This window comes from Heterodontus francisci, chromosome 32 (assembly GCF_036365525.1).
Source record: "Heterodontus francisci isolate sHetFra1 chromosome 32, sHetFra1.hap1, whole genome shotgun sequence".
Taxonomy (NCBI): Eukaryota; Metazoa; Chordata; class Chondrichthyes; order Heterodontiformes; family Heterodontidae; genus Heterodontus; species Heterodontus francisci.
This window is the reverse complement of record NC_090402.1, coordinates 13,785,551-13,813,419: the sequence shown is the minus strand read 5'-3', so window position 1 is coordinate 13,813,419 and position 27,869 is coordinate 13,785,551. Positions and strand designations below refer to the sequence as shown.

The 27,869-nt window shown below is 44.3% G+C and overlaps 1 protein-coding gene across 1 annotated transcript in view; it reads left to right on the top strand.

The window, feature by feature from the left end:
- Positions 1-27,869, top strand: part of LOC137347460 (hemicentin-1-like) — a 331,927-nt gene that overhangs the window by 156,107 nt on the left and 147,951 nt on the right. Inside the window, exons 36-45 of the mRNA XM_068011904.1 lie at positions 3,451-3,547; positions 4,457-4,555; positions 5,026-5,202; positions 10,205-10,356; positions 10,698-10,821; positions 11,964-12,139; positions 16,949-17,045; positions 20,980-21,102; positions 24,466-24,627; positions 24,771-25,052. Of these exons, the coding sequence (XP_067868005.1) occupies positions 3,451-3,547; positions 4,457-4,555; positions 5,026-5,202; positions 10,205-10,356; positions 10,698-10,821; positions 11,964-12,139; positions 16,949-17,045; positions 20,980-21,102; positions 24,466-24,627; positions 24,771-25,052 (1,489 nt within the window). The remainder of the gene's footprint in view (positions 1-3,450; positions 3,548-4,456; positions 4,556-5,025; positions 5,203-10,204; positions 10,357-10,697; positions 10,822-11,963; positions 12,140-16,948; positions 17,046-20,979; positions 21,103-24,465; positions 24,628-24,770; positions 25,053-27,869) is intronic.

Sequence of the window (27,869 nt, the reverse complement as noted above, 5' to 3'; positions counted from 1 at the left end):
GAGTTTTTTGACTTTCCAATTGGCCGTGGGAAGATGGTGCACTGTGAGGATGGGTGTGTCAGGTGACCAATGGCGGTAGCATGTGGGGGTTGGGGGGTGGGTGGAAACGGGGCAGTTGAAGGTGAGAGGTCGTGTAACTAAACCTCCAGGAATATGTCCAACCAGACTTGACAACACGACCCATCCAGCATATGAGCTCAATTGACCCATTTCTGATTGGAATTGACCCTGAGACCTGTCTGGTTTATATAGACCCATTTTTATACTTAAGAACATAGAACATAGAACAGTACAGCACAGTACAGGCCCTTCGGCCCACAATGTTGTGCCGAACCTTTAACCTACTCTAAGATCAAACTAACTACCTCCCCTTCATTCTACTATCATCCATGTACCTATCCAAGAGTCGCTTAAATGTCCCTAATGTATCTGCTTCTACTACCACCGCTGGCAGTGCATTCCACGCACCCACCACTCTCTGTGTAAAGAACCTACCTCTGACATCTCCCCTAAACCTTCCTCCAATCACCTTAAAATTATGCTCCCTGGTGATAGCCCTTTCCACCCTGGGAAAAAGTCTCTGGCTATCCACTCTATCTATGCCTCTCATCATCTTGTACCCCTCTATCAAGTCACCTCTCATCCTTCTTCGTTCCAATGAGAAAAGCCCTAGCACCCTCAACCTTTCTTCGTAAGACATGCCCTCCAGTCCAGGCAGCATCCTGGTAAATCTCCTCTGCACCCTCTCTAAAGCTTCCACATCCTTCCTATAATGAGGCGACCAGAAATGAACACAATATTCCAAGTGTAGTCTAACCAGGGCTTTATAGAGCTGCAGCATAACCTCGCGGCTCTTAAACTCAATCCCCCTGTTAATGAAAGCCAACACACCATACGCCTTCTTAACAACCCTATCAACTTGGGTGGCAACTTTGAGAGATCTATGGACATTGACCCCAAGATCCCTCTGTTCCTCCACACTACCAAGAATCCTGTCTTTAAGTCTGTATTCTGCATTCAAATTCGACCTTCCAAAATGAATCACTTCACACTTTTCCAGGTTGAACTCCATCTGCTACTTCTCAGCCCAGCTCTGCATCCTGTCAATGTCCCGTTGCAACCTACAACAGCCTTCCACACTATCCACAACTCCAGCAACCTTCGTGTCATCGGCAAACTTGCTAACCCAGCCTTCCACTTCCTCATCCAAGTCATTTATAAAAATCACAAAGAGCAGAGGTCCCAGAACAGATCCCCGCGGAACACCACTGGTCACCGAGCTCCAGGCTGAATACTTTCCATCTACTACCACCCTCTGTCTTCTAAGGGCCAGCCAATTCTGTATCCAGACAGCCAACTTTCCCTGTATCCCATGCCTCCTTACTTTCTGAATGAGCCTATCATGGGGATCCTTATCAAATGCCTTGCTAAAATCCATATACTCCACATCCACTGCTCTTCCTTCATCAATGTGTTTTGTCACATCTTCAAAGAATTCAATAAGGCTTGTGAGGCATGACCTGCCCCTCACAAAGCCATGCTGACTGTCTCTAATCAAACTATGTTTTTCCAAATAATCATAAATCCTGTCTCTCAGAATCCTCTCCAATAATTTGCCCACTACCGACGTAAGACTGACTGGTCTATAATTCCCAGGGTTATCCCTATTTCCTTTCTTGATCAAGGGAATAATATTTGCCACCCTCCAATCATCTGGTACTACTCCAGTGGACAGTGAGGACGCAAAGATCATCACCAAAGGCGCGGTAATCTCTTCCCTCGCTTCCCTTAATACTCTTGGGTATATCCCGTCTGGCCCCGGGGACTTATCTGTCCTCATGTCTTTCAACATTTCCAGCACATCCTCCCTCTTAACATCAACCTGTTCGAGCATATCAGCCTGTTTCACGCTGACCTCACAAACGACCAGGTCCCTCTCACTAGTGAATACTGAAGCAAAGTATTAATTTAGGACCTCCCCTACCTCCTCCGACTCCAGGCACAAGTTCCCTCCACTATCCCTGATCGGCCCTACCCTCACTCTGGCCATCCTCTTGTTCCTCACATAAGTGTAGAACGCCTTGGGATTTTCCTTAATCCTACCTGCCAAGACTTTTTCATGTCCCCTTCTAGCTCTCCTAAGTCCATTCCTCAGTTCCTTCCTGGCTACCTTGCAACCCTCTAGAGCCCTTTCTGATCCTTGCTTCCTCAACCTTAAGTAAGCTTCCTTCTTCCTCTTGACTAGCTGTTCCACATCTCTTGTCATCTAAGGTTCCTTCACCCTACCATCCCTTCCTTGCCTCATCGGGACAAACCTATCCAGCAGTCGCAGCAAGTGCTCCCTAAACAGCCTCTAACTTATCAACAGGGTAATTGGGTAAGCACAACAGATTTCATTATTGAATGCAGTAAAGTCACCAGTCAACATAGGGGTTCAGAAAAGCTATCGGGCCAGAGAGTGGCAACAGTGTTCACATTCGTGTTCATATTGTGCAGTGTATGTCAATTGTATCTCAATTGCTTTTAATTATATGCAGGTGCAGGGCATTAATTGGGGATTCACTTGAGCACATATAAAGAGACACTTCTGAAACTGTGGTGTGGTTGAGTTACGAGGTGTCTGCTTGTAATGTTTTACACTGCAAATAAATGTTAGACTGAGTAAAGATTGGCTCCAGTACTATCCTTCACCAACCGGCTTTCTGGTATAGATAGAATATAATGTTTTTCACAGCTTGTGGCACTTTTTAATCAGGTGATTCTGTTGGCAGTTCCATGCTGTATCCAAACAGTACAAGTCTTGATCCAAGAACAGATCAGCAGATTCGATTGTGGCTTTCAAAAAGGAATTGGATAATTATCTGCAGAGAACAAATTTGCAGGGCTATGGGGAAAGGTGGGGAGTGGGACTGGCTGAGTTGCTACTGAGCTAGCACAGACATGATGGGCCAAATAGCTTCCTTCTGCGCAGTAACTGTTCTATGATTCTATAAACACAATGCTCAGAAATGTAATTCTTAAATTCCTCTTAAGTCTGAACTTTAAACTTTGAAAAGATTGTATGACTATTTCAGTAGCATATTTACTCACTTATACCCACAATGTAGTGCCAGTAAGTCAAATCCACATCTAACTTTGCCTTTATACTTTTTTCATTTTTAATGTGTAACCAGTAACAAAAAAGTTTGTGAATCAAGCACCCTTTTATGATTGTTAGGTGATGTTAAAAGTTGACATAGGAATGGAGAGCTTCAGAGGAAGAGGGTGACCAAAAAGTAATGAAGTTATAGCAGAGAGAGGGGGAAGCAGCCAAAACACTTAGACAAAGTGAAAGGCAGACACTGAGAGAGAGAGAGAGCGGCTGTCAAATCTGAAGCTGGCACAGTTGAATAGTTCACTTTCAGACTGTCCCTGATTTTTTCCATACTGAACTATCACTTTGCTTCGCAGATTGAGAGAGTGACTCTACAAGATGGAGGTATCTACTCTTGCGTAGCTACTAATGGGGCAGGTGAATCCCAGCAAGATGTCAAACTAACTGTCTATGGTAAGTGTTACGGCAGCAAAGTGGGGAGGATAAGTTACAAAGCAGCCTACAGTATAGGGAATCACAGGTAAACTTAGATCATACCTGTGATTTAGCATTCTGTCAAATAATCCCCTCGCATGGGGGTTAAGCTCCAAAGGATTCACTCCCTTTCTTAACATATAATTTCAATTAACAAATCCTCTTCCAATGTATAGAATTCTAATAGACCTATCTCCCTCCCTCCCTCTCGATTTTAGCATCACAACCTTATTGCAGTCTGAAGAAAATCAATGACCCATTCCACAGGAAATCAGATAGTGTTATAACACACTGAGTTACTGAGGTAGAAAACATATATTGCATCATATATTATATTGTATTATATTAGATAGAGATGGTGCTTGTATGGCATGAAGCCCACTATTGGCAGTCAGCAGACATTTGATCAATTATTGACTGCCTATTTGTGGAATGGTGAGACAGAGCTGAAATTTAATGCTGTTCCCCTTTCCTTCTCTGCACCAATCGGGGGCAGGACTATCCTGGCACCCACAGAGCAAGTGGAAGGGCTGTATTAAAATTGTATGAGCTACGGTGTTAGTGGAACACTAGATCCTTCATCTCAATCTCTGCACCTGCTCAACATGCATGTCTCGTCACTTGATGCTGTAGTGTGTAGGAATGTTACTGAGAGGAGACCTTGCAAAAGATGCTGCTTGAGATCATGGCTCGTGACAAAAAGTTAGCGAATAACACTGCTCTATCAAAATTCTGTGTTAACTGAGACAAAGCTCTCCATTGTCTCTGCTGTGAGTTATTAAATGCAACTGCCCTGTCTTTATCTGGCATGTGATAATACACTGCATGTCAGTGAGGGTTTATAATATTTAATTTTAAATTATATTCTATTTGATTTATGGATTTCAGAGCCTCCTGTTTTAGATACGTCTGTAGATACAAACAAAACTGCAACTGTGAATCTCCCAGCATCCTTTGAGTGCCTTGCCTCTGGAACTCCGCCCCCTGGTAAGTGTAAGGTGTCATCCATCAAAGTGAAATCTGATTGGGTAAGCCACATTACCCCTGTGCATTCTTGGTATAGGACAGATAAAAGCCATTGTAGTTTCAAAAATAAATCATGTTAAAATAATTGCACCGAAGATCTCTGTAAGAAATTTATGTGGCTGTCACATTGTGCTCTTTGGATACATGGGTTATGCCTTTAAAAAAACGCTCAGTACATTTTTTCCTGTCACACAGTGTCATTTCCAATTATGAAATTGAACTTTTATTTTCCTAATGAACTGATCTTCTATTTCTGCTGGATTTGCAGATTTGGTCTGTATCTTTGTCCATCTAGTGGCTTTCTTGGGTTTGAAATAATAAAAGTCCAAATTGCATTCCCCGCAATGTGTTTTTAGAAATTGAACATGTGCGGGGCTTCAGCAAGATTATCTCGTCTATTACTGATCGGTCTTTGTCACTGTGTCATCTAGTGTTGACTTGGTTCAAGGGACAGCAGCTAATCACGGGTATGGCTGGAATCAGTGTGTTGGAGAATGGAAGGACTCTAAGGGTAGAAAATGCCCAGGTGTCTGACGGAGGGCAGTATCGCTGTGTGGCAACTAATGTGGCCGGCATCACAGAACTGCAATATATCTTACAAGTTTACGGTGAGCTGGATTCCATATATTGTACTATTTAATAATGATCAAGGACACTGGAACATCATTGTGTGACACCACTGAGTGTCAGGGTTTAGCTTAACGCACGTGATCCTTATCCAATAAGGTACTGATCTTAGCCATACAGAATCATAGAATGGTTACAGCACAGGAGGCCATTCAGCCCATCGTGTCCATGCCAGCACTCTGCAAGAGCAACTCACCTAGTCCCAATCCCCTGCCTTTTTCCCATTGCCCTACAAATTTTTCTCTTCAGATAATTATCTAGTTCTCTTTTGAAGGCTTTGATTGAATCTGCCTTCATCACACTCTCAGGCAGTGCATTCCAGATGCTAACCACTCGCTGCGTAAAAATGTTTTTTCTCATGTTGCCGTTTCTTTTTTTGCCAATCGCCTTAAATCAGTGTCCTCTGGTTCTGGATCCATCGGCTAATGGAAACAGTTTCTCCATAGCTACTCTGTCCAGCCCTGTCATGAGTTTGAACACCTCTGTCAAATTACCTCTTAATCTCATATAAAAGCAAAATACTGTGGATGCTGGAAATCTGAAATAAAAACAGAAAGTGCTGGAAATATTCAGCAAGTCTGGCAGCATCTGTGGAGAGAGAAGCAGAGTTAATAGCCTGAATTCTATATGTCCGCTGTCGATTTCGGCGACGGGTGAAAAATATGGCGGGCCAGACGCCAAAGAGCCACTGCAATTCCAAGCGTGGCAGCTCATTTAAATAGCTGGGGTGGGCCGCTCCCCCCACCCCCCACATGGTCGACTGTCCATGCCCAGCAATGGCATTAGCTGCCTATGTGCAGGCGCTGACGCCATTTTTAAAGGGCAGTTAGCCCTACCGGGATATTTAAATACTTAAAGAGAGATTGAATTAAAATAAAGAAATGCATTCATTTTGCCCCTCTCCCACCCCCCCCCAATATCAATTAAATTATTTATTTGCCCTCCCCCCCCTCCCCCGCCAAAACACTTACCTTCACAACCTGACCTTTCCCCCTCAAACTGCACAAACTTTAAACTATAACGCTGAAGTGATTTATGACTTTAACCCCTTTTGGGGACTAAACCAAATCAGGAGTACATCCCTATGAATCTCCTTTAATTAAGTTCAAACCAGACAAATTCTTATAGACACTTATTTGGGGCCAAAGAATTGAACTAGCTTTCCCTCAAAGAAAGAAAACTAACAGAGAATATTACCCTCTTTCGGATAGCATATTTTATAAGAATTATGGCTAAGTCATAAATATCCCTGATATTATAAGGGTCTGGGAAATTCTCTTCAATACGTATCTCTCCACTTAAAGAGACACAGAGAACAGGTTCTTGTAGTTGTACGCAGAATGCTACATTTATTTAGAGATACAGCACTGAAACAGGCCCTTCGGCCCACCGAGTCTGTGCCGACCAACAACCACCCATTTATACTAACCCTACACTAACCCCATATTCTCTACCACATCCCCACTATTCTCCTACCACCTACCTACACTAGGGGCAATTTACAATGGCCAGTTTACCTATCAACCTGCAAGTCTTTTGGAGGTGGGAGGAAACCGGAGCACCCGGAGGAAACCCACACAGACACAGGGAGAACTTGCAAACTCCACACAGGCAGTGCCCAGAATCGAACCCGGGTCGCTGGAGCTATGAGGCTGCGGTGCTAACCACTGCGCCACTGTGCCACCCTGAGACAATTTATTAACTTTTATATATTTATTAAAGAATTGAACATGCAATACACTTTTAAGTGGATAAGTGTATCACTATATCAAATATTACTAAAAGATGTAACACATAATCTTATTTCTAACATAGAATCCAAAAGTTTAACCTGGCTAATGTTACAGCAAAATATCTCAGAATATCCATCAAAATTTAAAGTAAACTTTTACCTTAAATTCACAAGTAAGCCATAGTTGAGAAGTATTGTTGAGGAATTCAACACTTCTAATTTTTGCTTCAGAAACTGTCATGTTTATACTGTTTCTAAGGTATCATCTGATCTTTTAGCATATAGGTGTTACCTTTCTGTGTGTGTTTTTCCTGCTCTTGAAATCCATATTTGGTAGTATCATTAGTTAGCATCTCCACTTAATGTTTTGCTGGAATTCCCCTGCTCTTGAAGTTGTGAGCATTTATATGGACAAAATGTTTATAATTGGCTTTACTTGACCTCTTGTTCCTGTAAGTACTATTCCATTTATTGTTTTATTATCTATAATTGTGTTTTTATGGTACCTTGTAACAACCTTTTGAGTCGATCTGTCTACATCACCAACCAACACTATCAATTAAGTTTATTGCTACCTCTTACTGAGGTCACACAGGATATTTTGATGTGTGTTTATCCTCCTTGTCCCTGGCAACAGAGACGCTGAAATGGATTTCCCAACTTAAAAGGTGTTTCTGGTTCACATTCTATTGCAATAGGGACTTTGAAAGACCTTGAAATTTCTAACTCTACCTTCTTAAAGAGGAATTTCAGTGAGTCTTGAAAACTGACCATTTATTCAATCTGTAATTCTAAAAGGTATAATATATTAACTATATCTAAATTCTACCTAACTGAGCCTATTATACTTATATTCCATCACAACCCTTCCCACCATCCCCTACATCCATGACGTTAATTTGACCCCGTCCCCACCACCCCCCCCCCCCCACCGCACTGAGAAACTTACCTCCTCCCCCCTCTCCACCAGTGTTGCGTCTCGTTTCCCTGGACGGGGATCCGAAGGCGTGGCAGTGCCGGCCGCCAGGGTGAAGATTGCGGCGGGCCATTAGGAGGCGATGGAGACTCTGTAATTCAGGTAATTTAATTTAAGTATTGCTGAAAATAGAGACATGTTGTCGAAGCTTTTCGTCTTGCACTCATCAGGACAATCACAAGAATAACCAATGTAAGGGAAAACGATAACTGCATGAGAAGAGAGTGCTGATTGGTTGGCAAGTGAAACTCTGATAGGTAGAGGCGTTGCTACTATGCAGTAGCAACACGTGTGGTGTTCGCCACTAACAGGATGCTACCGTCAAGCCAAAAAGACGTCCTGCCTATCACACAAATGAATAATGTGATATATGAATTTCAATGCCAGTGTCTTCTTTGGCCTCCTTATCTCGAGAGACAATGGGTAAGCGCCTGGAGGTGGTCAGTGGTGTGTGGAGCAGCGCCTGGAGTGGCTATAAAGGCCAATTCTAGAGTGACAGGCTCTTCCACAGGTGATGCTAGTGTGATGCTAGGGCGTACGTCCCAAATACTGGCGGATCATATCAAACAACATGTCCCTTCTGCTGTTCACAATGGGCAAGGTAAGGTCCATACCCAACCGGCCCGTTCTTGCAAAACTCAAAACACAGTGTCTAACATTAGATGTAATTCTGCGATTGGACAACATTTGCTAAATAATCCACAGTGTGCTAAGAATTACACTGACAACCAATTTAAGATTGTCAGTAGGGCTCACAGTGTGGCGCATTTGTGCGTACTGGAAGCTACATTTATTAATACACAAGGCCCTGTTCTTTGCAGACAGAAAGAATATGGACAAACATTGTATCTGTTTCAGCTAAACAAAATAAGTGACAGCCATTTGCTGGTTCATTCCTCAGGGCAATGCCTTGACCAATCAAAGTCAAGGTGCCTCGTTTAAATTTTAAACTAAGCTTGGCAGTTAACTGTCAGTCACCGTAAACTGGTGCATTCTCCATGGCCTCTACCAATCAGAGTTTCACTTGCCAACCAATCAGCACTCTCTTCTCATGCAGTAGCAGTTGTTGTTTTCCCTTACATTGGTATTCTTGCGATTGTCCTGATGAGTGCAAGATGAAAAGCTTCGACAACATGTCTCTATTTTCAGCAAATCTCAAGTTCTGTACTACTAAATGACAAATTTAATTCATATAAATATTTAAATGGTGGTCCTGTCACCGAGTGGCGGGGGGCCCGCCACGAGGCCTTGCTGCTGCCGGCAATATCGGGCTGGGCCCTACCGGCGTCGAGATCCGTGGTGGGCCTCGTCCAGGGCCAACATCATCCCTCCGCCCCCACCCCACCGCCACAGATCCCGAAGTTGAGGTCTGTATAGAATCCAGCCCAATGTTTCAGGTCTGTGACCTTTCATCAGAACCCTGAAACATTAACTCTGCTTCTCTCTCCACAGATGCTGTCAGGCCTGCTGAGTATTTCCAGCCCTTTCTGTTTTTATTTCACCTGTTAATCTTCCCCCAGGAGAACAGCCCCAGCTTCTCCAATCTATCCACGTAACTGACGTTCCTCATCCCTCTGACCATTCTCAAAACTCTGGACCCTCTCTAATGCCTTAACATCCCTCTGAAAGTGTGGTGCCCAGAATGGGACACAATACTCCAGTTGAGGCTGAACCAGTGTTTTATATAGGTTTATCATAACTTCCTTGTTTTTGTACTCAATGTCCCTATTTATGGGGAAAGTACTGAGTAGAGGCTGAGCTATTTTCCACAGCGGGGAAGGAAAGTCCAAGGACAGTTTACCTGAGACTGCTCTCATGAACCTATAGCAGGGTCTTTCGGGGCAGCATTGGCTGGAGATGTGGGAGCAAGTCACCTGCCTGCCCTGTCTGACGAGATTAATCCATAATATGGAGATGTCCAACTGGAGACACAGAGAAAAAAAAATTGAAGAGAAAGGGGATGGGGCAGCTGTACCGCTATTCAAATTACTATCACCACCTTGTAATTGTATTGGTTCCCCACTTCCCCATTCCAGTGCCAGGATTTGTAAGATATTCACACTTATTCCTCACAACACCAGCATCAGGATGAGTGTGATACTTACACTGATGCGCAACCCCCAGTTCCCATTCTGGAACATGTGTGCTGTGTTTTTCTGGCACCTCTCAATTCCAGACTGAAGTTACTAACAGTAAATATCCCTTCTATTAAGACATTGTAAATGGTCTTATGCACACTTGGTTCTCTCACTAATCTGAAACATTTTGTTTGTAGTTCCACCGGTGATTTCGACTGCTCTGAACTTGGTTTCTGTCCTTGTAAACCAGCCTATAGAACTTCAATGTGAGGCTACAGGAATCCCCGCCCCCAAAATCACATGGTTGAAAGACCAAAATCCTGTCTCTACGATGACTGAGAGGTTGAAGGTCAGTGAAATTTGTTTTCCTAAACCCGGTGATTGCTGATTAGTCCTGTAAGTTTTCTCGAAAGATGCTTTGAGTTATTTAGAAGATATTAATTTCTACATTGAAGTATCAGACGCATATAACCCCAATATCTTCCCTGTCTCACCCTGAGGCAGGAGGTTGTCTATGAGGGGGGACTTGCTATCTGTGTCTCTGTCTTTGTGTGTATGTCTCTGTTTCTTTCTGTTTGTCTTGTTCTCTCCTCCATCCTGAAATCCTTTTACCCTCCAGCTGACAGTTATTGCAATCTCTTTTATCTTGACTGAGGTTGTCTCTAAAGCATTTTTTTGCTCTCCACTTAGGTCCTGTTGGAAGGCGAGATTCTCTCCTTGGCCAGCGTCCACTTCTCTGATTCAGGAACATACACCTGTGTCGCTGTGAATCCTGCTGGAGAGGACCAGCAGGAAATTCATCTGCAAGTTTACCGTAAGTAGATTTGAATCAGTCTTGAAATAAACTTGAAACTGAAAAAAACTATGAAGGTTAAGAATTGGTGAAACTTGTTGAGAAAGCAGGTGAGTTTGAATGTTCATTGGCAACACAGCTCTCTACCAGTATAGTTATCTTAGAAATATCAGTTGTGAGTGTGATGCAATTTCAAGCAGGTTCCTTCCTGAAGTAGGGGGTTAAGAACGGAATAAAAAATGAGGTAATGACCAGCTGTTTTAATCAGCTCCCTGATTGGTTGCTGTAACCATGAGTAGTTACACTAATGATAATCATGAGTTCCCGGGTTCTTGACCAGATAATAAGGATTTGGCAAGTGTACAGGAACAATAAAATGTCGGGTTTGGAGGTGGGGAGAGCATATAATTGGGCATATAACCCCCCCAAATTAAATCGGGGGGCCTTCCCATCCTGCCATCAATTGAAGCCCTTAAGTGGACAATTAATGCCCAATTAAGGACCTCATTCTACTGCTGGCATTAGCCCAGTGGTGGGTGGGACTGTTATCGCGTGAGGAGCATGCCAAGCAAACCTGGCTTGCTTGCCGGCTCCGGGGTGGGGGTGGGTTGTTACCCTCATTAAAAGACAGCTAGTGCCTGAATGAGGGACCTGGCAGCGGGAAGGGGGGGCCTGCTGAGAGCCAGCTCCTCTACCCTTGTGGCCAACCCCTGTACACCCCCGCCCCCATGGCCCCCACCCTGCAAAACCCCTCCTGCTGTGACTTACCCAGTGGCTTGGGACCAGGGCTCGGCTGAGTGCACTACCAGCAGCAGCCACTGCCTCTCCAGTGGCGCTGCTCAGTGAAAGAGCTCCTGGCCTCTAATTGGCTGGCAGCTCTCAGCAGGCGGGACCTCCGCCCCGGGAAAGGACGGCCGCTCTACACTTAAGTGCCTAATCAGCACTTGATTTGGCGGGCCTTCTCCAGAGGAGGCGATGCGGGGCTCTTGCTGGCACTTCTGCCAGTTTTTGAGACTCCCATCGCCAAGACAAAATCCCGGCCACTTTGTGTGAAATGCACCAAACTCAAAGTCACCTTTAAGGGGGAGATTATATTGGAACAGATATGTTTCTAGCTGAGGTAAAAAAAAAACTGACCGGTTTCACCACTTTTTATCTTGTAGTTCCACCAAGCATTCTGGGAGATGAGCAGAATGTTTCTGTCATTTTCAATGACTCAGTGAGCTTGGAATGTCAGAGTCAGGCATTCCCAGCACCCACTCTCAGCTGGACAAAGGATGGGCAACCTCTACCAAAGCGTGCAGGCCTCAGACTCTCTGCAAATGCCAGTCTCCTAGAGGTCAGTATTACCAAATCTCATTTATGAAAGGCTTTGCTCTGAGCTTCAATCACCAATGTTTAATCATAAAGAACAAAAGAAATTGTACAATAAAGTGCCTTTCACACCCACAGGATGGTCCAAAGTGCTTTACAGCCAATTAAATACTTTAGGAAATTCGTCAGCCAATTAACACCGCCCTGTACATGGATGACGTCGCCGTCTTCTGCTCGGATCCGCTGTCCGTGCGCAGACTGATGAGCATCTGCGACCAGTTCGAACTGGCCTCGGGAGCCCAAGTTACCCACGGCAACAAGCGAGGCCATGTTCTTTGGGAACTGGGCTGACCGATCCTTTGTCCCCTTCACCGTCAGGTCAGATTACCTGAAGGTGCTGGGAATATAGTTCGGAAGGGCCGGGGCGTGCACCAAAACCTGGGAGGAGCGAGTAGCCAAGGTACAACAAAAGTTGAGCATGTGGGGGCAGCGATCTCTCTCCATTGTGGGTAAGAACCTGGTCATCAGGTGCGAGGCGCTCACTTTGTTGCTGTACGTGGTGCAGGTCTGGCCCATACCCGACTCCTGCGCTGTGGTGGTCACCTGAGTCATTTTCCGCTTCATCTGGGGATCTAAAATGGACCGGGTCCGGAGGGACACGATGTTCAAATCTCTGGACAAGGGCGGGAAAAATTTACCCAACGTGGCCCTCATCCTGATGACCACCTTCGTGTGCGGCTGCATCAAGCTGTGTGTAGACCTCCAGTACGCAAACTCCAAGTGTCACTACGTGCTGAGGTTCTATCTGTCCCCGGTGTTGCGAAGGTTGGGCCTGGTCACATTGCCGCGGAACGCGCCATGCAGTTGGGCGGTGCCGTACCACCTATCCTTCGTGGAGCAGTTTCTGCGGGAAAACACCTTTGACCACCGGTCCATCAGGCAGTGGTCTGCACGGAATGTCCTCAGGGCCCTACGGGAAAAGGAGACGGTGGATCCTGTCGGATGGTTCCCCGAGCAGACCGTCAAAGTCATTTGGCGGAATGCCTCATCACCAGAACTTTCAAACAAGCAGCAAGACGTAGCTTAGCTGGTGGTGAGAAGGGCCCTCCCTGTCAGATCCTTCATGCACACCCGAAGTCTCACCCCCTCCGCACAATGCCCCCGCGGTGGCTGTGGTGGGGAAGAGACGGTTGCCCACCTCTTCCTGGAATGTGTCTTTGCAAAGCAGGTGTGGAAAGAGATGCAGTGGTTTTTGTCGAGGTTCATCCCAAGCAGCTCAGTGACACAGGAGTCTGTGCTCTATGGGCTGTTCCCAGGGACGCACACCGAGGCAAACATCAACTGCTGCTGGAGGACTATCAATTCGGTGATAGTCTGCCCGAAACTTGCTGGTCTTCCAGCGAAAAGAGTTGTCCACGACCGAATGTTGCAGACTGGCACATTCCAAGGTCCAGGACTACGTGCTGAGGGACGCACTAAAGCTTGGGGCAGCCGCAGCAAAGGCTCAATGGGGAAAGACCACTGTGTAAGGTCCCCCCACCAAGTTGAACTGAGGGGCTGGATCCATGGGAAACCCCTCGAACTGTATCGGGAAAATTTTGTGTGCTGTAAATGTAAAAATGTATATGAACAAAGAACAAAGAACAAAAAAAATTACAGCACAGGAACAGGCCCTTCGGCCCTCCAAGCCTGCGCCGATCCAGATCCTCTACCTCAACATGTCGCCTATTTTCTAAGGGTCTGTATCTCTTTGCTTCCTGCCCATTCATGTATCTGTCTAGATACATCTTAAAAGACGCTATCGTGTTCGCATCTACCACCTCCGCTGGCAACGCGTTCCAGGCACCCACCACCCTCTGCGTAAAGAACTTTCCACGCATATCCCCCCTAAACTTTTCCCCTCTCACTTTGAACCTGTGACCCTGGCATGACAATGAAATGGAAGGGTTGTGAGGCAACTCATGATTGTATAGAAGGTAACTGATCACGTTTGCACTGTTTGTATTTTTTGACTTGATGCTGTTTTAAACTGTTTGGGAATGTAATTTTTACCGATTTTTATGAATAAAGTGTATTTTGGAAAAAAAAAGGGTCCCACAAACAGCAATGTGATAATGATCAGATAATCTGTTTTTTGTGATGTTGATTGAGGGATAAATATTGGTCAGGACAACGGGGAGAACTCCCCTGCTCTTATTCAGAATTGTGCCGTGGGATGTTATACGTCAACCTGAGATGCAGACAGGGTCTCGGTTTAACATCTTTTCCAAAGGATGGCACCACTGACAGTCCAGCTCTCCCTCAGTACTGCCTTGAAGTGTCATCCTAGAGTTTTGTGCTCAAAGCTTTGGGGCTGGATTTTAAGAGCCCGCTGCCGATCTTGGTGGCGAGCTCAAAAAATAGGGGGGCGGGGTGCCGCATGCAAAATAGTCGCCGCAATCTTAAGGGTGGTGGCTCATTTAAATAGCCGGGGCACCCTGCCCCACACCCCCAATCTCGTAGAGGAGGTGGGCTGTCCGTCCCCGGCAACAGCGTCAGTTGCCTGTGCGCAGGCTGGTACCATTTTTAAAGGGCAGCCAGTCCTGCCGCCCAACTTAAATTTTTAAAGACAGACTCCCAAAATTAAAGAAATAAATTTCTAACGCCCCTTTCCCACCCCCCCAAATAACAATGACATGAACGATTTGCCCTTTCCACCCCCTAAAACACTTACCTTTAACATTTGACCTTTACACCCCCAAACTGCACAAAGTTTACAGTCCAACCCTTCCCCCCATCCCCTACCCCCATTACGTAGTTTGACCTTGTACCCACCACCTCCCCACTCCACCCCCCCCCACCCCCACCGCTGATCCGCACTGAAAATCTTACCTCCTTCCCCCTCCCCACCAGTATGGCACCACCTTTCCCCAGACGGGGATTTGAAAGCACGCGAGTGCTGCCACCACACCAAAGATCGAAGCGGGACCTCATGATCGCAGGTAAGTGTATGTTAATTCATTCATTTTAATTGTGGGCCCCTCGCCCAGCGGCGTTGGGGGGGGTGGGGGGCTGCCGCCACGGAGCCTCACCGCCACTGGGAGGATCGGGCCGGGCCCACATGGCATCGAGGTCCGTGGTGGGCCTCATCCAGAGCCATGTTCAGACCCCCTTCCCCCCCTCCACCAGCCACCACGGAAACTGATGCCTGTGGGAGAACACGATCCAGCCCTTGCAGTAGGAGTTAATCCCACCACCTCTGATTCAGAGATGAAAGTGTCTATTTATAATATCCCTGTTTCTATTTGCTTCTTGAAAACAACAAATTAAAAAAATATAAATTTTTCTTAGCGATGGTAAATTTGCTGCAAACTGTTAGGCTGCAACAGGGCTACAGTTCGTATTAGCAATTGTTCTACAGGTACCTGTGAGCAATGCCATGGGAGATGTACAAATTTAATAACAGCAGTGTTTTAGGGACAAGAAAAAAATTTTCCCCAAAAATATACTTTATTCATAAAAATCTGTAAAAAAATGCATTATACACCAGTTCAAAACAGCACCAAGCTGACATTCCAAAAAGTGCAAAGGAAATCAGTTTTCTTCAATACAGGAGTGAGTTGCCTCACAATTCTTCCATTCCATTTTACATGCCATGTACATTTTACAGTAAACCCATATCTGGTGTATACAGCCCGAGGGGTTTCCCATGGGTCCAGCCCCTCTGTTCACTTTGGTGGGGGGACCTTACACAGTGGTCTTTCCCCATTGAGCCTTTGCTGCGGCTGCCCCAAGCTTTCGTGCATCCCTCAGCACCTAGTCCTGGACCATGGAATGTGCCAGTCTGCAACACTCGGTCGTGGACAACTCTTTGCGCTGGAAGACCAGCAAGTTTCTGGCAGACCAAAGAGCGTCTTTCACTGAATTGATAGTCCTCCAGCAGCAGTTGATGTTTATCTCGGTGTGTGTCCCTGGGACCAGCCCATAGAGCACAGACTCCGATGTTACAGAGCTGCTTGGGATGAACTCGCAAAAACCACTGCATCTCTTTCCACATAAGAAAAGATTACATCACAAGAAAAGACTACATCACAAACCCATCCTTATTTTGATCAGTCTTGACCTCATGTACCCACCCTCTCATTATAATCTCTCAATTCCTTCTCCCGCCAGCAACAAATTTTCCCTTTAATCCACTTTCATTGTTCACTTCAATGGCCTTCCTTAAGTCTGTTATTCTTTATGTAAAAAAGTTTCACCTAACTTCCCCATTTGCTCCTAACATCTAAATTTTAACTTGTGGCCACAGGCGTTTGAATCTTTTGTCATAGTGAATAATTTGGCTGGATTATCTGTCAGTCCATGTTATAATCTTGAAAATTTTGAGTCAGATTAAAATTTCCTCTTTTCCAATATCCTGAATTATCTTGATTGTTTGTCTCTATAACCCACACCCCCCACTCCCTGAACAATATTATCCTGCTTGTGACTATGGTTACTAAAACTTCACAGAGTGCTGTAATTAGGATCTGACCATTGCCTTATACAGTAATACTTTGGATTTGCTCTGTATCTTTTGGTCAGTGCCTCAGTTGCCTTTTTCACTATAGTGAATAACTTACTCATATACTGTAAAAATAATGTGAAATGTGACAGATACCCAGATGGGGTTGAACGTTAATTTAACCTTTAGGTTAATTAAGTGGCTGTGAAGCTTCGTCCTTGCAGTTTTTCCTGGCATCTGAACTCCCAGATTTCTGCGAAGTCACGAGACTGACTACAGACTGAAGTTCCCTCAAGTTGGCATATTGCATATTTTGGAAGAAACATTTAATTATTTGTGTTGGTCTCTTAGATAAAGAGTGCCCAGGTTCAAGATGCTGGCTATTATACCTGTGAGGCTTCGAACGAAGCTGGAAAGACAGAGAAGAACTACAACTTAAATGTGTGGGGTAAGCAGGGAGTGTGTTACCAGTCTGATAGTTTTTGGGAAGGTGACTCTCCCTCTTGTTATTTGGCCTCCTGTTTCCTCATTTGAATTTTTCCTGGGTTTTTTTCCCATGTTGTGCATGGGTAAGAAGCTGTGTCTCCTGCTGGGAACACCCTATCTCAGGCAAGGCTAGTTGGCTGAGGGTGGATTATGAGGGCATTACACTCCAGAATGGCGATGGTGCGATAAACAATGAGCATTGAACGTTTTCTATAGCCATCCTAAACCCCTGAGATTATACTGCAACCCTGCATTACACAGCACACAGCTGTTATCTCAATACAATATATCATGCATTTGGATCGTTTAATGAGGATTATTTGAATATGGGAAATTCCCTCACCAGCTTTGAGACGCTAAAGCAGCCATTGTTTAACTTGCCTCTACCTCAGAGAAATCTAGCTGGGAAATATTTCAGGGTTTAACTTCATCTGTGCTACCTTAATGCAATTGTCAGCCTGTTTAAAACTGCAGTGCATCACCATAAAAAATGAAGCCCTCGAGCATTAGTCAGTTGAATTGACCATGCATCATTATCATGCACCATTCCTCAACTGAGACCCAGCTAATGATAATTCCCTGCTATGCTCTGGAACACAACATATAGCCCCAAACTGTCCCACGCAGAATTAGCCCCAAACTGTCCCACGCAGAATTAGCCCCAAACTGTCCCACACACAATTCGCCCCAAACTGTCCCACGCAGAATTAGCCCCAAACTGTCCCACACACAATTCGCCCCAAACTGTCCCACGCAGAATTAGCCCCAAACTGTCCCACACACAATTCGCCCCAAACTGTCCCACACACAATTAGCCCCAAACTGTCCCACGCAGAATTAGCCCCAAACTGTCCCACGCAGAACTAGCCCCAAACTGTCCTGCGCACTATGAGCTGTGGAGGCTCAGTCATTGACTATGTTCAAGACAGAAATCGATAGATTTCTAGATATTAAAGATATCAAGGGATATGTGGATAGTGCAGAAAAATGGTGTTAAGGTAGAAGATCGGCCTTGATCTAATTGAATGGCGGAGCAGGCTCGAGGGGCTGAATAGCCTGCTGCTGCTCCTATTTCTTATGTTCTTAGTATAACTGGCCAAGGGGCTAGTGGGAAGGGATTGTGTGGGAAAGGGTGCTCATTGGGACTAGTACCGAGGGGACTTCAGTGGTGTAAGGAATAGTATGGTCAGAGAAGAAGGTCACTCAGTATCTCGTGGCCCACTCCTGCTCCTCTTTCCTATGTTCCCATGTTCCAACCTGTAACTATTCACAATTAGTCCCAAAACTCTGAACAGCACAACTGAGTGACTGGGTGGGCTGTGAAACAGACGCTCTTGATTGCTTAGAGAGCAATCTTTTGAGATTGAGCACCATAGTATTTAAAGTAGTTACATGAAACAAATCTCCATGGGATATTGGTTTTATGACTCACTGCCTGATAAGCTATTGCTGATAGTAGAGTTTTAATAAAAACAGGGACTGGCCCATCGGATCAGGTTTCTGGAGACTTCCCTGGGCTGGGGAATCCACTGAGCAGAGACAGAGGACAATGAGGAAGGAGGCAAGGAATTCCCCTACTACCTCATGAGAATATTACAAATGCAGGCCTAGATTTGCATCATTTGAAGCCCTGGGAAATTCAGGAGTTGACTTAATGAGCTTCTGCCTCTCTTTCCTCTGCTCTGTGTCTGGCAAGTAGTGATTCCTTCAGGTGTCAGCAGAGGAGAAATCTCCCCTCTGTTCATCATTATACACTCCACAACCTTGCATCTTGAAACAATTTTATGTAATGATTCAAGCACCTTGCTGTATTGAACTGGCTCAATGCATTTGCTGGTGCCATTTGTTCCAGTATAGGTGAGAAACCCGGTAAAGTTGGTGGCCTGGACTGTCGGACGATCTCTGGAGACCCCTTCCTTTATCTTTTAGAGCACTGTCGGATGCAGACGACGTGCACGATAGCAATTAATGTGCTCACTTAAGTAAACGTGCCTGTAGAAAGCATCGTGTTCTTCAGTAAAACCTGAGCAGCTAACCCCGTCGCCCACAGTCACAGAGTTAAAATGCTTTAATGCTGTGGAACATCTGGCCTCACTTTTACAAGGATTATTGCAGTGAGTCACACATCTGGCTGTCAATGGCTACCTTAAGTGGATGGAGAATGATTCATTGATGCGCTTCCCTGACAGATGGGTGGAAATGAGACGCATGCTGTGTCAGATGACACTGTGAGATTGAGCAGTAAGACACAAAGACTAAGCTTATTGTGCATTGGGAGTTTTTCTGATCTGAAATATAAACCAGACAGAGCTCCAACTTGAACTTGGGGGTCAGTAGCTGTTTTAAGGATTGACAGCACATCTTTGCAATGCATTTTTTGGGAATAAGTCAGCATTTTGAAGAAATTCCATTCTGAGAAAACTGGGGGCATCACAACTGACATTCACTGTCCAGACTTCCACATGACAAATGGTCACTTCTTGAGCGAGGTATTTGAGTGCTATTGGCACTCGTGTAGTGACACCTCAGTGACAGCCCGTGCCTCCATTGCAGCAGGGGAAGACACAAAGGTATTATAAGACCACATTTTTTTTCTGGATGAAGGCAAGAGAGAAACGAAACAAATAAAAGGGAAACTGATTTAGAGAAGCCTAAATTGGGAGAGAAAAGGCTAGAGAAGACTAGACCACAAGTTTGAACATTTACGGATTTTGCTGCATCACATCTCCTATGTAGTATACTGTATTTGCTGCTCACCATGTGGTCTCCTCTACATTGGGGAGACCAAACGCAGACTGGATGACCGCTTTGCGGAACACGTCCGCTCAGTCCGCAAGCAGGACCCTGAGCTTCCGGTTGCTTGCCATTTCAACACTCCCCCCTGCTCTCATGCTCACATCTGTATCCTGGGCTTGCTGCAGTGTTCCACTGAACATCAATGCAAGCTCGAGGAACAGCATCTCATTTTCCGATCGGGCACACTACAGCCTGCCGGACTGAACATTGAGTTCAATAATTTCAGAGCATGATGGGCCCCCCATTTTACTTTTATTTTTAGTTATTTTTCTTTTTTACATTTTTTACAATTTTTTTTCTTTTCATTTCATTGTAGTTTGTTCAGTTTGCTTACCCACTGTTTTTTTTCATGTTTGTACTTGCTGCTGCTCAATCTTCAGTTCGTTAACACCCTATCTGTACTAATGCTTTGTCTTTCAACACACCATTAACATATTGTTTGCCTTTGCTCCATGACCTCTTGGTCAGCTATGTGGCCTTGTCCAATCTGCACCTTCTCCTTTGTTATCTCTTGCCCCACCCCCGGCTCACTTGCTTATAACCTTTGACATTTCTAATATTTGCTAGTTCTGAAGAAGGGTCATTGACCCAAAACGTTAACTCTGCTTCTCTTTCCATAGATGCTGCCAGACCTGCTGAGTGGTTCCAGCATTTCTTGTTTTTATTTCAGATTTCCAGCATCCGCAGTATTTTGCTTTTATCCTATAATACATGCTTTGATTACTGTAGATGTGAATATTCACCCAGCAAATACTGTGTTGACACAACACGATGAAGGACTTTGTTAAAAATATCCTGGTTGTGCGCTAAATAAAGTATTCCATTGCCAAATAGGCTTTGCCAGAGTGATATATGTTATCCAATGCTGGACGTGCCACATGCATTGGGAGATGCCACACAGGGTCCAAACATTTTGCAATAGGGAGGCAAAGGCAAATGTAAAGGGAAGGCCAGCTATGGAATTAGAGATGGAATGAGATGAGTTACAGGAAGAAAGAGACACATTTTGTTTTTGACCACAGAAGAACAGCTAGTGACAAGTATAATGTTATTTACTCTGACCGACTCGCTATGAAGAAATGTTTTGAAATATTTTGCAGTGCCTCCAACATGTCATGGATTGAAGGACCAAACATCTGTGATGGTAATCGAGGGAAACTCCATGAGTTTGTTTTGTGAATGCAGTGGGATTCCCTCTCCCACTCTTGAGTGGCGAAAGAATGGTAAGTACACCAATACATTGTGCTGTGTTGCTGACCGGATTATCTGGGTGTTGAGAGCAAGTTCATTCTTCCAAACCTTCTATCCTAATGACAAATTCTCCTTGGATTGGTGGAGGATCTGAGTTGTATACTCCATTGTGACAAAAGTGGGACAAGACAAAAAGGTGTTACGTTGGCCTGGAGAGAAGACACATTCCCCTCCCATTCTCTGTTCATCTGGTAACTGGATCCACCCAAGCAACCTACTTTTATGTTTGAAAGGAAAAAATAGCATTCTGGTGAATTTATACCAAATTTGTAAACGAGGTGAGGGATGTTATGACTACGTTATGACAGAGATAAAGGCTGGAATTTTATGCCCCCCCCCAAAGAGCGGAAGGTGGGGGGGCCCGTAAAATGGAGCGGGAGGCTCGGGTGGCCCTTCCTGACCCGCTCCCACCTCCGCCGCCACTTTACGCAGGGCGACGGCATGAAAAATGGCCTGCCCGCCACAGGCCAGTTGGACAAAAGCAGGCAGCTTTCTGATAGCCTGGGGTGGTGGGGGGGGTGGGGGTCCCTCATGATCAGGCATCCTGTGCCTGATGGAGGGCTGCCCCCAATGCTCCAACCACCCCCAACATGCTCCCCAGTCGACCACCTTTGCCTCGCCCGGGCCTGACCGATCATCCCTGGTGAGGCACCAAAAACCTGCCTTCGTTCCTGGGCTCCCCGACATCTTCTTTGCAATGGCTGGGTTACAGTCTCAGCGATGGCCACCGCTCCCGGTGGCGCTGCTGGGACAAAGAGTTGCCGACCTGCTGATTGGTTGGCAGCTCCATTAGGCGGGACCTCCTGCCTCAATGAGGTGGAAGTCCTGCCTCAGACCAATTAAAAGCCTGTGGACTGCAAAATGTGGTCCGGATCCCCAGGCCAGGTGGAGGCGGGTTTGCCACTGACTTTTCAGTTGGTGGATGACTCCTGTCCGCCGAAGGAACAATTTCGGCCAAAGGTATAATCACATCACCAGATTTGTCTTTGGTAAAACATTTTTTTTTGTACTGGTAGAGACTTGGCTGAAGGTTGAGAGTAGTTGTTTGTGGATGTTTTTAAGATTGGAGGGATCTGAACAGTGATGTCCTCAGGGATCAGTGTTTGAACCAGTGCTCTTCTTAATATCTGTAAATGATCTGAACTTAGGTAAAGGAGGCATAATACCAAAATTATATAGATGATGAAAGCAGGCAGGTTTGTTAACTGTGAAGAGAACTATAAACAACCTCAGGACAACAAAGACAATGGTTTAAGGATCCATTTTGGAAGAAACAGTAAGGGCAGAAAATATTCACTAAACAATAAAACCTGAAAAAAGTAGAAAAGCAAAGCGATTCAGAGGGTCCAGATGCTCAGATCTTTAAATGTAGGAGATCAAGTTGATTTTTTAAAATGCATTTGGGATCCTAGATTTTGTAAATGAGGGTATGGAATACAAATGCAAAGAGGCGAAGCTAAACATGTACACTTGTTTGTTGGGCTGCAGTTAGGATATTGGGCTAAATAGAGTCATAGTGCCATTTATGGCATAAAAGGAGGCCATTCGGCCCATCGAGTCCACAACAGCTCTCTGCGGAGCAATCAAGTCAATCCCACTCCCCCGCTCGATCCCCATAGCCCCGCAAGTTTATTCCCTTCGAGTGCCCATCCAATTTCCTTTTGAAATCATTGATTGTCTCCACTTCCACCACCCTCGTGGGCAGTGAGTTCCAGGTCATTACCACTGGCTGCATAAAAAGGTTCTTCCTCACATTCCCCCTGCATCTCTTGCCCAAAACCTTCAATTTGTGTCCCCTAGTCATTGTACAATCAGTTAGTGGGAACAGTTTTTCCTTGTCTAATTTATCTAAGCCTGTCATAATCTTGTACACCTCTATCAAATCTCCTCTCAATCTCCTTTGCTCCAGGGAGAACAACCCCAATTTTTCCAACCTAACCTTGTAACTAAAATCCCCCATTCCTGGAACCATTCTGGTAAATCTCCTCTGCACCCTCTCAAGGAACCTCACATCCTTCCTAAAGTGTGGTGAGCAGAACTGGATGCAATGCTCCAGTTGGGGCCTAACCAGAACTTTATAAAGGTTCAGCATAACTTCCTAGCTTTTGTCCTCACTGTCTCTATTTATTGCTGGAATGGGGTGTATGCAGTTAGACTTTTTCCTCCATCGTTCAGCTTGATAAAGTGTTTGTACCATAACTTGCTGGAAATGCGAATTGGTCATGGTGGGTAGAGGACAACAGGGTATCTAGGACCTCGGTGAATGATAGGACCTGTAATATTACTTGTTCCCTTGGTGTGTGAACTATTGAAGATTCACAGGACTGCAAGTAATATCCAAAGAAATGTGGGTTTTTCTTACAACTTAACTAGAACATTTCTATACAAAGTTACTGCACAAGCCAAATCTAAACACATCTCACTCTGTCGGACTACACCCACAACTCCCTGGTCATGTGTGATGCGACATCACTTCCTCTGGTGACCTTCACTTACAGCTTTTAAGGTGGTCCTCTTAAGGGCGTCCCACAACAGGGCCAATAGTGTATCTCCTTCAACAATGTGATTTAAGGATTGAGAAAGAAACACAGGACTAACTGAGAAGAAGGGTGAATTAGAATCAAATCAGGTACAGATAGATAATGAGAAGGAAAGAAAGATTGGATTAAGAAAGAGAAAAAAGGAGAAAAGAAAAGTAAGAAAAATGTAAAATTTGACCTTTTTAAAATCTCAAAGAAAAAATTACTACATGAGACTGAACAGTTTAACTTGTTCCTTTTCTGGGCAGGAGATGTTGATTGACATTGCATTAGCTATTATCATGTTAAAAGGATACTTAGGCTCTTAATCACCAGACTTAACTTTCCACAGCATGTTTAATGGGCAATTAATGTGCAAATCCAGCAGATTCTTAAAAATAACAGGGAGGCTAAGAGTAGTGTGGCGTAAATTGATCAGCAAGCTCTGGAGCTTCACATCTTCTGACACATCTCGTAAGCCCCTGAATTTGCTGGCCGATTTGCACATGTGTGTGCCATGAACACTCATCTTTTTCCAACAAGATTCAGTCCTATAATTTTATTCTTTTCAGGTATAGAGTGTAGGGAGGAGAAGCTTTAGTTATGAGAAGAGATCATTATAACGAGGAGATCTAATAGAGGTGTTCCAAATGATGAGCGGTTTTCATATGGTAAATAAAGAAAAGCTCTTTTCATTCATCAGTGAATTAGTAAGTAGAGGGAATAACTGTTCTTCTTTTTGTCAAGGTTTGAATCCAATTTTACAGTCCTCTTTCTTAATATCGTTTGCTCTTTGTTCCCCACTATCAACCACAGGGATGCCCCTCTCTGCAGAGAAAGATGGTCGAATTATTGTTCTCTCAGGGAGACAAATGCTGCAAATATCCAGAACTCAGTTATCAGACACTGGAAATTACACATGTGTAGGGACTAATCTAGCTGGGACAAGCAAGAAGGACTATAACGTGGAGGTTTATGGTGAGTATGGGTGAATTGAGAAGTTGAAATGTTTTATATAATGAAAGTGATTCAGATATAACATAGTGTATCTCTGATTCCGTAACTCTCTGTGGGCGACTTGAAGTTTGCATCATCCCTTCCCGGTTTTCTTTCTCTTTCAGTGACACCAAAGATCAAGAATGGTGGTGGACGGCCGACGGAAATTTCTATTACTAGGGGAACTGGGGTCACGTTGGAATGCGATGCACATGGAGTTCCTCGGCCAACATTGACATGGATGAAAGACGGACGCCCTGTGGTGAGCAGGCGGGGCATCCAAGTGGAAAACGAGGGCCAGACTCTGAAAGTTCAAAGGGCACAGGAGCACCACACAGGCCGCTACACCTGTCTGGCTGTAAACGTGGCTGGGCGATCGGACAGGAAGTTTGATTTGAGTGTTCGTGGTAAGCGCTCAAGTTACTACTGGTTTTGAACAGACATAAATTTAAGGTAATTAGTTATGTGACCATAAAGAAAAGGGACAGAAGGAGCTGAAGTATTTGTAGAGTCCAGAACACTGGTTAAAGGGAAAGGCTATTTGTTTAAATAATCCTCATTATTAGATTTACTGGTGTCACTTGTTTGCTCCCCTGAGCTTGGAGTTTTATGCTTTAAAACTGTCAGTTAGTCCTCTGAGATAGCTCTTGATGCAATGGTGAGCTTTACGGACATCAAAAAGGTTTTGCATTTCCATTCTTGGTCTGTGGTGAGTTATCTGACTTTTGACTAGAGCAGTGGTGGTACTGGTGCTGCAATTGTTCCTCGGTGTCTGACCCATGCGAATGACCAATCGGTTTCTGGATCAAAGGAATGACTATGGTTTGGACAATGCAAATGACCAATCAGACCACATTTCTGCCATAGATTTCCATCCAGTCAAATCTGCTTGAAAATATGCATGTGGAGGTCAGATAAGGACATTACTGGACTCAGCTGGGGTGACCGCTGCCATATTTGAATAGCCTGCTGCAATTCAATACTGAGGTTTAGTCTGGAATGTTAACCACGGGCCAGGTAATAGTGTAGTCTTTCCCTGTAAAATCTGGTGAATAAGTCACATTTGTGGACAGCGAGTAACTTATGTGCCAGTGTGACCCAACTTTACAATGTATAACTGATAACAAGTAAGAAATTTGAAATGGGTAATTTGGTACCCAAAGAGTTAATTATCTTGCTCTGTGTAAGTTGACAATCAGACTTCTCCATTTACACCCATAGTAATTCTTATGGGGAAAAAAAACTCAAGTTTCCACAAAATACACTGGACGGGTCCTGGTAATTGATGAGTATATTTCTGTACTGATACAATCCAGCTGTTGCAGAACAGACATGCCATACTAAACAGTTTTCTTTTCATGCAAGATATTTTAAACTGTTAGTTCACTGTTTGTTTTCTATAGCAACATTGAGATGTTTTAGCCAAAATCGTGCTTTCCTTCCTGTCTGGCTGTCTTTCTCACCCACCTGTTCCTTATTCCCACCACTCTGCACCATCATCTTCCTCTAAGATTAAATGGGGGTAGAGTTTCCACTTTGGGCGCAATTGACAATTCCATCCCAAATTGCGCCAGTGCCAAAAAGTTTTCTTTCCCGTGTTTCCGCTCAAACAAATTTGCATATCAACAACGCAAAATCTGCCACGAACCAGCACGATTGGGCAGCATTTTAAAATGTGATTTTGCTTTAAAAAATATTCCTTGATATATTTAAGAGTGGAAGCATTGAGCATGTTCAAGACAGAAATCGATAGATATCTGGATATAAATGACATCAAGGGATATGGGGATAGTGCAGGAAAGTGGCATTGAAATAGACGACCAGCCATGAGCTAACTGAATGGTAGAGCAGTCTCGATGGGCTGAATGGCCTACTCCTGCTTCTATGTTCCTAGGAGTGGTAACTTGGTGAAGTTTCATTGATAAAGCTGAAAATGAGCTTATCACAAAAAATAAGCATTTTAAATCATGGTGTCAATCCATCACCTATGAGTAACCCAATGAGTAACTCCATGAAGAGCTGCAAACAAGTGAAATGGTGCAACTCCCAGTGGTGTTTAATACATGCCCAGTTTTGTAGTCAAGGCCTGCTTTTTTTTATTCATTAATGGGATGTGGGAGTCGCTGGCAACGCCAGCATTTGTTGCCCATCCCTAATTGCCCTTGAACTGAATGGCTTGTTAGGCCATTTCAGAGTCAACGACATTGCTGTGGATCTGGAGTCACATGTAGGTCAGACCAGGTAAGGATGGCAGATTTCTTTCCCTAAAGGGCATTAGTGAACCAGATGGGTTTTTACAACAATTGTTTTGGTTTCATGGTCACCATTAGTCTAGCTTATTTTAATTCCAGATTTATTAATTGAATTCAAATCCCACCATCTGCTGTGGTGGGATTCGAACCCATGTCCCCAGAGCACTAGCCTAGGCCTCTGGACTACTAGTCTAGTGATGTTAGCACTGTGCCAGTGCCTCACCACTAACATCTAATGCGATGTTTTTAAAACTAGCTCAAAAGTTTGCGGAAACACAAGTCTTGCCGAACGTCATTTGTGCTTTAAAATTCCACAATCTTTTGCGCCAGTAACTGACATTGGATGAATTACACTGAAAAAAACCAGTATAATCAAAGAGAAACTCCAGACCAATGACTTCCTAGAAGGTCCGCCACAATTTCCAAAATGAACACAGGGTGCCCGCCATCCAACCCCTGAGTCATCCCTGATTAACACATTGTCTTTTGTTGATCAGTTCAATCATGTAATTTTTTTTGAATTGTTACCTTCATTTATTTAATTTTTTCCCTTCTGTATATATTAATTAAAGATAAATAAAATTTGTATGAGTAAAATATTGAGTGTGAAGCCTCCAGTGTATTTTCAGACACTTTTTGACATTTAAAAAAATTCAGTCTACTTTCTCTTAATGTTTAATAGTTTAGTGCAAGGAAAGTGTCTTATGAAATAAGGGCATCAAATAAACCATGATTTGTTTTTAAGTCTTAACCTTTTTGGGCAACTGTTAATTAAAAATCTCATCAATTCACCACTGTGGCAATTGTGACAGGTAAATTTAAGACAATGATTAATCAGTTTAGAAAACATTTATACTTCAATGCAAAGACTGATTTAAATTGTACTTTGCTAATGTCTTAGCTGGGAGCTGGCGCATGTAGGCTAGGAAGTCCCATGATGAAGGCCTCGGCATATCTGGGATAGAAGCAGGG